Here is a 12,057-nt window from a genome sequence, read left to right on the forward strand (position 1 = left end):
TGTTTTAGCCGTTACTGTTTGAGAAAATGTGCCTTGAGCCTCTATTAAAAGACCTTTGTGTAATTATATGTGTGCTTTTCAGGCAACAATTTGTGCATATAATGAAACTTTTTAATGAATTGCAGCAACAAAGTGTGGGTCAGGTTTTGCTTTTATTGTGGAGACCAAATATCCCCTTAAGCATGGTACACAAATCCTATATTGTGGGTCCACAAGGAAACCCTTAAAGGAGCTAAATAATGTCTTAATGGCAATCTAAAAATGCTACAATGTTTCTGTAAGGGTTAAGTTCAGGGTTAGAGAAGAGAAAATAGAAAATGTGATTAGCTCAGTAAAATAAAAACAACAGAAGCTCTGTCATAAATACACATGTTTGTGTGTAGGCGTATCACTAATGTGTTTGCATGCATGTTGATCGCTGCTGTATGTTTGGCTGCGGGGGGTCTGCAATCCTGCATGTAAAGATCTGCACAACAGAGGGGCGTTAATTAATGAGGCGGGGCCTTTCAGACCCACTTCAAATCACAGAGGCCGCCGTGGCAGGAGGCCACTTTATAGGAACACATATGGACAACAGCTGAAGGAAGAGACGAGAGCACACTGGCGCTACTGTACATGCGAGGGACTCACCCTTTAGCAGCAGTGGAGTGAAGGGTATGAGTGGGGCTCTCAGGCTTGCTAGAAGGTCTCGGTAGGACTTGTGGTTCCTCGAAGGGTCCTGTGGCAAACATAAACAACAACATCATTACAAATGCTGTCAAACATGTAATGTCACACCAGCATTCAGAGTGACGAAATAACGCATCGCTCTTTCAGAGCTCAAGAGACTTCATGGAGTTAACAGTTATGCATTCAAGTGCTAACTTAGAAATAAAGTATTTATTTAAAGTCATACAAATATTTATTTTATTATAAGTACTGAGTAGAATAAGGATGTAAATAGATCAAAAGTGACAGTGAAGTATTGTACATTGCAACACATATTTTGGTAACACTAGCCTTTATGTAGCCTATAATGCATTATAAAAGTATGCATAATGCATGTTTTAATGCATTATATATTTTCAGAAATAATTGTAACCATGCATTATAAAATTTGCAGATTCATTGTTACAGCTGAAATTGGTTGTTTGTCATGTGTTTTAATGCATTTTACTTTCTAAAGGTGTGTTCAATGAATAGACAAGCATTATAATGGCATAATTAACAAGGCATAATTAATGCTTTAAAAATACTTTTATAATGCATTACATATATGGACTTGTAGTAAAGTGTTACCAAAATTTCTATTTCAAATAAGTGTTGTTCTTTTGAATTTTCATCAAAGAGTCCTGACAAAATGTATCACAGTTTCCACAGCAAGCACAACTGTTTTCAATTTGATAATAACAAGAAATGTTTCTTGAGCAGCAAATCAGCATATTAGAATGATTTCTGAAGGGTCATGTGACACTAAAGACTGGCGTAATGATGCTGAAAATTTCTTTGATCACAGGAATAAATTACATTTAAAATAGAGCTATTTTAAATTGTAATAATATTTGACAATATTACTGGTTTTACTGAGAAATCAATGAGAAACAATTGAGCTCATTATGAGATCTCTAACTTTTGATCTTTGCAAATCTGAGCACAGATCAAGACATTATTAAGATCTGATCAGAAACTCTAGAGGAGTCTTTTTTTTCCCAAGAGAAAGTAAGAGACCAAAGCAATTTAATCTCATTGCTGTCTGTCTAGGAGAAACAATTGAGATATTAAAGACATTGCATTTGTGATTTTCTTCGCTTACCGCAAGGCTCTCAAACTGCTGAAACTGCTTTCGGAACTTTCCTGGCAAACCCTGCCAAAACACACATACATATGCAATTAGTAACCAACACATTTCAATTGGCAATTGAATCTCTATTAGGAATCGGATGGATGAAAACCAACACATATGAGGCAAAAAAAAAAAAAAAAAACCTGGATTTAGGGGTTTTTAATATTATTTAAAAAAGCATGATCGAGGACAGGTGGACATGGAAATATTTCCTTCGGAACGGCAGAAGCTAATTCAGTTCCGTTGCCATGGCAACTGCTAATAACCTCCTGCCAAGAATAACACTCGGCGGTTCTTGGGAACGAGAGTAGGCAGAGGTGCTAAGAGACTGTGTGTGAGTGTGAGAGAGAAAGAGAAGTGAAAAGAAAGCGGGAGATTAACAAACAAATGCACTCACTTCCCAGGTCAGACGTAGGCGGCTGACTGCAGGGTTGTCCAGTCCCAGAACCAACGCCAGGAACGACAGCAGATCCTGCTGCTGTTTACATCTAAAACACACACACACACACACACAAGAATGAGGCAGTGTTACTTGGATAAAACATAATAAATGTTAGATGAAGAACTTAAAAACTAAGAAGTCAATAGTATTAAAATCAGCATTAAAAATGATTAAACTGACTAAAACTGACATAAAAAAAACAAGTTGAAGCAATGTAGAAGTGGTAAACCATAAAAAGGGTATTAAAAATGACAAAGCACATAAGGACTATAATAGTAGATAAAAAAAATCCTTAAATAACACTAGAATTTGAATAAGAGGTCCACTTCAGGGAACTTTAGTCAAGTTTTCGTTCACCAAAAACAGATTAATTTAATTTTACATTCAGCATCTTTCCAGTGGCCCTTAGAATAAAGCTGATATTTATTTGCTACTGCACCTTTAAGACTATATGCAAATTAACTCTGCTATGATTGGCTAACCTCATTGTATGTGAAATCACTGCTCGCACACCCTTCAAGTAGCTGAATACTGAACAGGTGTTGATATACGTGGGTGGTCACATGTTAACATGTTCACGGTTCTGACGATTCCTGAATAATTCATTTCTGTCACCTTCATAAGCGGATTTAGCTTGTACTCTGCACAAACACATATACACTCACAAGGCTGCAATCTTTATGAACTTTCGCAGTAGCTGTATCCTCTTTGGAAGCGACTGGCACTGCAGGATCTCTGTGGCGACCCAGTGCTGCACTTCACTGCATCGCTGCAGGATCAGCTCCAGGTTAAGGGGGCGCCAGCGAGCCTGTTCCCCGTGGAACACGTAACACACAAACTCCACCTGTTCAAACAACAACAATAAAAATCAAACCAGAACAGGAACTAAGACACTTGGAAACAGAGAAAACATTGCATAACGTGCCATAAAGTTTTGTTGTTTTTACATGAACTTTGCTATGCGACTAGCCTTGAACTTAAAGCCAGTTTCCTAAGGCACACATTTGATTGCATTGGAAAACTACAGAGTGTGTTGTAGCTCTCTAGACAAGCCTTGATCAGACTTGTAGTAACCCAGCCTGTAGGGATATAAGGATATACCAATTAAAAATATGCATTCTGACAAATAACGATATATTGTTGATCATTTTAGGACAGTGTTATTTCAGAATTATGAATTTATTATTATAGCATTTATTCATATTTTTCTATTTATATTTTTTTCATTGTATTACATTCATATGTATTTTTTATGTGCTTTTGTAATTTTTATTAGTTTTTGTTTTATATATTTCTATATCGCTTTAAATAATTTATTTCTGTTTTGGTGATTTTAGTACTTCAACTTCAGTTCAGTTAGTTGTCAAGGCAGCATTTCTAATTTTAGAGTTTTTGTCTAAGTTTAACTTTTGTTCAAGGTTAAGTTTATCTAATATTTATATTTTAATTAATTTCAGCTTTATTTCAACTTCCAACAGTTTTATTTTTAGGTAACAATAGAACACTGTTTTAGAAATTTAACAAACCTCTAAATTCTGAAAATCTTAGACTCACATTTATTAATGCAAAAACCTCAAAAGTAAATAAATAAATGTTACTAATTTAAAAATGACTAATTAATTGTAGCTCAACTGGAAGAGCGTGATACTGGAAAAAAGAGTTGTGAGTCTAATTCCCACATTCAAATAAAATTGACCTTGAATGCACTGTAAGTTGCTTTGGATGAAAGCCGCTGCCATGCACACAAAAAAACAACAACTAATAACCAGTTTAATGCACAGGACGCAAAGAATTTGTCCTTTGAGAATGAATCTCCTGATATCTGTCTGAAAGCATGAAATGTTTTGATATTATTATGTGCACAATGCAATACAATATCTGTCTGCTGGACTGTCAGTGTGTGTTGAAACAGTGCTGAATGCCGTAGCGTCCTGACCTCGTGCACACAGCTGAAGAGTTCCCAGTCGAACACCACCAGCTGATTGGCCACCTCCTCTGCACTCATGTCATGGAGTTTGCTGTCGCCTGGTGACCAGTGGATCTCCTCAGGGAGAGGTATCTGACCAACAAAGAAAAGTGGATGAGGACCAGACTCACCAAAAGACACTGAGGGGGACAAGTCAATATGGGTTTTTAATAACTTCTACATTTAGTGCCCCCAAGCCTTGAATATTTGCTTTCATCCTTGGGTTTCTAACTGCATTTTCTCTCAAACAGCGAAGCTGAAATACAAAGTTCTGTCATGAAACTCTAAATGGTGCAGGCTAATCCTTAACTCAATTTGCTGTATCAGTAGCCAATCAGCTCCCTGCTCATACCTGGTTAGCATTTGCCTTAGCAGTGCAGAGCGTTTTCAGAAACCCTCCACCTTCCCCAGCTCCACCTGTATAGATCTGCTCCCGGTAATTCATGCATGCTATATTGAACAGCAGCAGCGTGTTGTGTATGTGTTTGCAGTAGCAAATCCTGTCCTTGCTCTAGAGCACCAGCAGTGTAGCAGATCTATTCCGCCAAGACCAAGCATATCATCACTGTCATACCCATTAGCATGCCAAACACACAAAGAGTTTTCATGACAGAACTACAATTTCAGATTTGAAATAACTGTGACACTGTGATACTACTTTCAGTTTGTGCTTGAATAAAAAGAGATTTTGATGGCAGTCGAATGCCTTTAATAATTTCTAAACCACTGTATAAAGTCCTCAACACTATAGTGGATAACACCTTCACTGAACATTGTAATTCATGGTGTTTGCCACATGATAATCATAAGTGAGCAATCCAGTGTGGGCATTAATGGTTGCTATTTATGAAGGCATGGCAGCACCACTCCCCCCACCCAACATGAATGTCTCGCCCACGGTTCTCACCAAGCTCTCGAGCTCTGAGGCCTCGCAGGCGAACAGGTGGGTGTTGACGCCCAGGGTGGTGAAAACGGCCTCGTCGCTGGGACGGAACACAGCCTTCTCTGAGCAAACACAGATTAGATTGTGATGTTAAAGCAGATGATCGAAGACATTCTGAAAAATGTTGTGACCCCAAGCAGTGAATCAAGGTCTGGATCCAGGGCCGTGCACAGGGGGGTGGCCCGGTGGCTAGAGCCACTGCCCCTCTGCCCTCATCGACTGAGGTGCCCCTCTTCCCCACCCCCCACCGCTCCGCTCAAAGCATTTCGCTGATTCCGCTAATCCGCTCCAGGTTTTCCCGCTCGCTCCGCAGCATCACTCACAGTATACGACAGTTCACGAGTGCTAACAACTTGTACAACCAGGGCTGGACTGGCCATCGGACATACCGCACACTTTCCAGGTGGGCCGACGTGCTTTTTGGGCCGATACATCTCATACTCATACATTATTTTTCTTTTTCACGGCCCATAAAATTTGTACATCGGCGGCCCATTCGTTTTGTTTTGCTTAATTGGCGGTGCTGGGTTTGTGCCAGTGTATGCATCAGAAAAAGTCAGCGTTAGGTTTTTTTGTTCTGACAGACCAGTCCATGAAACACGTAGATCAAAGGCCCAAGTATTAAAATTGGTACAAAACTAATTATGAAAGTTTCCTTTATTGTTTTACAAAATATGGCTATTACTGTCATGTGATTAATATTATAACTATTATAGGTGTAACGTAAATAGACACTGTAACTAAAAGAGTTTTGAAATTTTCGTTTAAATTGCACATTGAATATGGGTTGGAGCTTTTAATTTTGAACTCTCAAAGTGCACCAGATTGATGAATTTAACATTAAAATGCACAAAATTTTCTTACGGGGGGGTATGCCCCCGAACCCCCCTAGAGGACCCGAGGTCCACCCACCGCAGTTTTACCAAAAATCCTGTAAGAAACAATGGTATTTATATGCCAGTGCAGCTTATTGCTTGTTTTAGGATTCATCGCTGTGTTAATAAATGTCAAATTTTTACTTATTTCATCTGTTAACTCTCACTCGTTCCTATACTCACTCATAACATGGCATTAGTAGTTTTAAGGAATTGGAGTTTATGATCATATAGTGGGCCAGTCTGGACCAAAATGCCAGGGCCGATTTTTTTTTTTTTCAGTCCAGCCCTGTACAACATATCCACGTTCTTAGAATTAGCTGCTTGTCTAATCAAATTATTGTACTCTTGATCAGATCTAATACAAATAACTACATTTTCTGTTGTTGGCACACTTTGTAGTGTGCCAACCCCCCCAAAAATAGTGCACCTTTTTTGGTTTAGGCCACTGCCCCTTAAAATGTCTGTGCACGGCCCTGTCTGGATCATTATAAACTTAGCCATTTTGTACACAAATGATGCTGTGTTTGAGGTTTTAGTTTAGTCTTGGTGTTTGCATGGTGTTAAATTTTAATGCTTTTACCTCCAGCTGAGGTGACAGCCACCAGTATAAGATTGGCAGGTTGGGTGGGCTGGTCCTCGCTATACTGGAGCTTCTCTTTCACCAGAGCCAAGATCTCCCCGACCCGGCATGAAAGACGGCTCCGAATGGTCACGTACGAATGATCTGGTGTGTAAACCCTGCAGAAGACTAAACAAGGACCAAACAGTCAATCCTGCTATCCAACACAAAGTCAACAGAGATTTCAGGCAACAGTATCACATGTTTTTATAATAATAATAATAATACAACATTTTATTTATTAACCAACAGGTTATTATTTGGCAAAAATAGGTTTAGGTAGCTCAATACATTTGCTCATTACATATAGATAAGATAAATATATAAAGATATATAAATACTATAATAATAGTAATAATAATAGAATTTTCAGCATCATTACTCCAGTATGAAACCTGCTTAAGAAACATTTCTTATTATTATCAATGTTGAAAACAGTTGTACTGCTTAATATTTTTGTGGAAACCATGGGTCTTTCTTTAGGATTTTTTGATAAACAGTAAGTTCAAAAGAACAGCATTTCTAGAATAAAGCAAAATAATAGAGATATTTTGTAATGTCTTTACCGTCTTGAGTATATATACATACATATATATATATATAGACTTCAGACTTTCCAGATATCAGTATCAGCATCACCATCACCCATTTATACTGAATCATTTTATCACGAGTTAAATGAAAGATCCAAAACTTTGAATAGTATTATGTACAGTATTGACTTCCTCTCCATTAGCCAGTCACAGCTCTGACAAAAGCAGAAACTGGGTCACTGGAGGCTTCAGGGTAGCAGCGTTTTGTACTGTCAGATTGCCTATTGATTAAGGTCTGGGAAATCACTTAGCTTGGCTTGAGCCACTGCCCCGACAAAGAGTCCCATTCCATCAGATGAGCTCATTGCATCTATAAAACTTGGCAGACGCTACCCCGTGACCTGATTTGTCATTCTGGTTTCAATGAAGTGGAAGCAGACTGGCACTTTTACAAAAAAAGGATGAATAAGATGATTCACTAACGGTATTCTCATGGGCGTTATTGCGAAGCTAAGCAAACGCAAAGTTAATAAACTGTGGTCAGTCTGTGCAATATTTATGCATTCTATTAAAACGTACTCTCGTCTGAGCCACGGAAAGCCTCTCGGGGCTGCAGGCAGGCGTCGATGCGTCTGAAGTGTCGGAAGAGCGGGCGGACTTGCTTCTTGCGACTTTCCTTGTCTTCCTCGGCTCTGTCGGAGAGGAGGGAAAAACAAGTCAGGTAGCTATTCAAGTGTAAATAACTAAATAAGTTATTTGTCTCCAAAAGACGAATATCAACCTAAAATTAGTTTGGTAATGGCATCAGGGATGGAAAATGCTCTATGCATGGGCAAGATATTTGAGGACCGGTCATGGCAGGCTCTTAAACTATTTGTTATGACTGGACTGCAAGAAATTTTAAACTCCAATATGCCAGTGGAAATGCCATTATGTTTACATGGCATCTTTATAATTTAAAGAAGCAGAAAGACCAAACATGCCACTACCAATTTAATGTCAACCAGATAATATATATAGGCCTATTTTTATAAACTGAGATACAGAAATAAAGTGTTTAAGGGTTTATGAAAAGACTGCTGCCCCGTTGAGAGGCTTTTAATGACACAATCGAAATTGAACACAACACATTAAAGTATTAATCTCTGCACATTAATTCTTCATCTGCTTCTAAAGCTCTTAATGTGCAACTACATACGCCTCATTTAATACTTTACAACTCATGATGTACGTAAACTAAGAGGCTCTGTTTCTTCATGTATTAAATGATTTCAAGTTCCTCTATGATTTCTGCAGCCATTACAGCTCATAAAAAAAACATTTATAGCTTAGAATAATATTCCAATGTGAGGATGGAGAGGATTTGATGCTTACGGGCTGTGTAATATCTCAGTCCAGCGCTGAAGTTTCAGGACGTCTTCCACCAGTTCAGGAAAGCGACTGAGCTCCTGAACGGCGCGCAAATACAGCTCCTGAAACCATAGGTTGCATTATTATTAAAACCAGGAGTGAATAAATTGTTTTAATATTTAATAATAATGAAATGGCAATGTGAAAACAAAAAGTTGCAGTTTATGGTCTGACACTGATTTGTGAGCATTCCTTCGAGGTTTTTTACACACGTGTGCAGTACCTTTGGGAAGGTGTTGGAGCGATCTCCCTCCTCCTGCAGTAAGTCTCTGTATGTGTCCAGATAGCGGAAGGCCACAGTCAGAACTGCAAGTTTCCGCTCAGCTCCCTCCCAGCCAGGCCAGCCCTCACCCTGCTTACCCTCTGAGCTGAATCTGAGCCAGGAGTTAAGAAACAACACACTCGCGAGCCAACACATACACACCTGCGCTCACTAAATACACTGAATACAAATGTACACACATCTGAACCTGTACAGACAGGCAGACAGACAGACAGATAGTTAGACTTTTGCCTTGTAGCCTAAAACACAATATAAAGCTGGTGATTTTCAGCACAGATATTGTGTGTTGAGTGGGTTTGCGGAGTGCATGCGGATAAACACATACTCAGACAGCCGCTGTCCGATCACCTGACACAGATGCCGCACTGGAAAAACAAAATCTATGCCTCTGTGGCCAGACAGCCAGAATAATTACAACCTTTGAAAAGTATTGAGGGCGATGGAACACACCCATCACACCCACACACACTCACATACACACACGCTACAACATAAGCACACACGGAATGGATTTTTTCGTTACTCACACACTTACATAAGTCAAGTTGGTGAAGCATTACATAAGAATTTAAGCAGAGACATAATTTTTCGGCAGGTAAAAATGACCTAAAATCTGCAAAGACATCTCCCTGTCCCCAATCCTATATGCGCAGGAAACCTGAAAGGCGGACTAAATTAAAACTGGAGTATCCTTGAGCCTCTCTGTCTATAATTAAAGAGTCCCCGACACCCCGTCTAAAATTGACACAACTATTCCTGTACTTAAAAAGGCCCAAGAGGAGCTTCTCCAAATGGCATCCCAGATCTAGTAAATCTATATCCAGAGCCGTCACCTCTGCTTGGGTGCCCAAAAAACAGCAGCAGTCTGAGCCGCTGGACAGCTGCAAAACATGAACTCTGTTCCCTTGCACGAGTCCTGGATCGCGGTTTGGAGCCCAGCCAGGCCGAGTCCACCGAGAGTGTGTGTCAACGTGTGAAGGGCTGAAAGCACTATCAGTCCTGATGAAAAGGATTCATCCTGCTTTGAAATCTTTTTATTAAACCCCTTAAATGTGCCCTGACTAGTGGGAAGTGTAGGAGACGGGTCTTTTCTAAGCAGGAAGCAGACATGTTGCCACAACAAAAAGATCTGATTAGACCTGGATTAGGTCAAGTCAAAGACCAGGAAAAAAAGGTGTGGAAAGTAGAAAGATAAATGGCTCAGGAGGAGGGAGAGGAAAGAGAAAGAGAGGAGTGGATCATAAGGCGAGGTGGTGACGGAAGATTAGCAAGGGTCACTGATTCCCGCAGAGGATCCGCAGCAGACACGCTGCATTAGGAGCGCTGAGGCATGCAGACGGGCCTCCCCAGGAATACCTTTGTGCTCAAAGTCTGCAGACAAGCCCCTCAGACGCCATTATGGTCTGGATGGGGGGGGCTATGGCACTCACAGAAAGAATGTAGGTCACCAAATAAGAGGGGACTTATGGAGAGAGAAAGAGAGAGAGAGGGGTGTCCTCTGCACACACACACACACACACACACACACACACACGTATACACACTCTGCCTAAAGCTAACAAAACAAACACATTCCCCACATTGCACTCTTCTTATCTGAATTTCGGCAACCTCGATGGATGGACGGGGGGGGGGGTGGGGGTTGGCTGCAGAGACTGATAGAGGTAGGTTAGCATTGCGGCTAATTGGTATGTCATTTTGACCCAAATCTTAAGCAGCATGTGCCACTGCTCTTAGCCCCCTGCGGTAGACAGACGCTGGGATTCTCGGCTATGTTTGTTGGCTGTTTTTAGCAGATAATTCGGTTCGTTTTGGAAGTGTTTTGAAGACTGACAAGTGTTCCGTTTTTCTGGAGTGTTACAAAGTAAACAAACTGATTGGAGAACATGTTGTGCACTAGCATAACTGTCACTGCAATAATTCAATTTCAAACATAGTAACATAAACAAACAAAACGTAATAATAATAAAGTTTTAACGTTTATTGTTGCATGACTAAATTTCACCAGAAATACAATTAGTAACTTAGACGTGATTTAACCAGTTCTGGGTCGAGATGGTAACCTTTGGACTGGAAAACCATAAAGCATGGTCATGCTAGACTTTAATTATGTGAAATTTCTTCGGATAAAGACAACAGGATATGATATCACACGATAGTAAGGAGCCACTAAGCGGACATAATGATGGGAAAAAATTAGATGGTAGGAGAAATTATAATTCAATGCTTTTGTGTTTAATCGCAAAAACTTGCGTCCTCTTGCAAAAGTATTGCATTCCAGAAGAAAAAAAAAGCACTGCACTGAAATATAGTTTTTCCTCCCATATTATAAGTTTTGCGAGTGAATGAAAAATTTCGAACGAGGGCTTCTGTTTTTTAATAATGAATCAAATACAAAGAACAAATTATGTAATTAAAATGTATAAAATTCAAGTTAAACATTAAATTGTTTAATAAAAGTTTTTTCCGCAAGAGAGGGCAACATTGCTTTGATCCTGAAGCAAGATTCCCAACATAAATGGTAGGCTAACCCTTATTCCTAATGCTAATGCGAACCAAAATTGATCGATGAGACCCTTATCCTAGCCCCCCCCTCCCCCCCCCATAAAACTAACTGGCTAATAGAAGCATTGATCCAAAGATGATGATCCAGGTCCATGTTCTAGTTGTATAAATCACCTTATGATAGGGTTACGGTCGCCCATTGAAGAGTTTCAGAATTGAAGAGGTTGACACTTTTGGTTCTGGCGAGAAGAAAGGATACTGCTGAAGCAAGACCTGCTGGAACTTGTCTGAGGCCAAGAAGATTGGGTGTGTCAGCATGAAGTCATCCAGGAGTATTTCTGCAAAGAGAGAGAGAAGAACACAACCTCATTAGTGACGTCACAACTGAACAAAATGTTCATGTTTGTCTGAAACAAACGGTTGCAGAGATTGACACGAGGAGGACGGATTAATGAAAGAGAAGGAAGCCGAGAAAATGATATCTTTGGCGCAGACTTCGTCATAGCTGTTCGGCAGTTTGTGAACACTTGCTCAGTGAGTATGAAGTTGAACCTGACGGCACAAGCCTTCACCTCTGCTAGCTCATCTCAAGGACATGCAGTGGGTTTGTGGGTAGAATAAATCACGGTGCTTTCTGGCCCACTTTGGATCACAGA

The 12,057-nt window shown here is 39.9% G+C and overlaps 1 protein-coding gene across 1 annotated transcript in view; it reads right to left on the reverse strand.

Moving 5' to 3' along the window:
• rapgefl1 (Rap guanine nucleotide exchange factor (GEF)-like 1) overlaps positions 1-12,057 on the reverse strand; it is a 38,547-nt gene that overhangs the window by 11,639 nt on the left and 14,851 nt on the right. Inside the window, exons 2-12 of the mRNA XM_081382956.1 lie at positions 11,661-11,739; positions 8,837-8,987; positions 8,578-8,675; positions 7,783-7,895; positions 6,632-6,799; positions 5,138-5,235; positions 4,201-4,323; positions 2,930-3,108; positions 2,220-2,310; positions 1,793-1,843; positions 631-718 (exon numbers count right to left, since the gene is read on the reverse strand). Of these exons, the coding sequence (XP_081239082.1) occupies positions 631-718; positions 1,793-1,843; positions 2,220-2,310; positions 2,930-3,108; positions 4,201-4,323; positions 5,138-5,235; positions 6,632-6,799; positions 7,783-7,895; positions 8,578-8,675; positions 8,837-8,987; positions 11,661-11,739 (1,239 nt within the window). The remainder of the gene's footprint in view (positions 1-630; positions 719-1,792; positions 1,844-2,219; positions 2,311-2,929; positions 3,109-4,200; positions 4,324-5,137; positions 5,236-6,631; positions 6,800-7,782; positions 7,896-8,577; positions 8,676-8,836; positions 8,988-11,660; positions 11,740-12,057) is intronic.

Source organism: Scardinius erythrophthalmus (genome assembly GCF_964197995.2).
Source record: "Scardinius erythrophthalmus genome assembly, chromosome: 1".
NCBI classification, from domain to species: Eukaryota; Metazoa; Chordata; class Actinopteri; order Cypriniformes; family Leuciscidae; genus Scardinius; species Scardinius erythrophthalmus.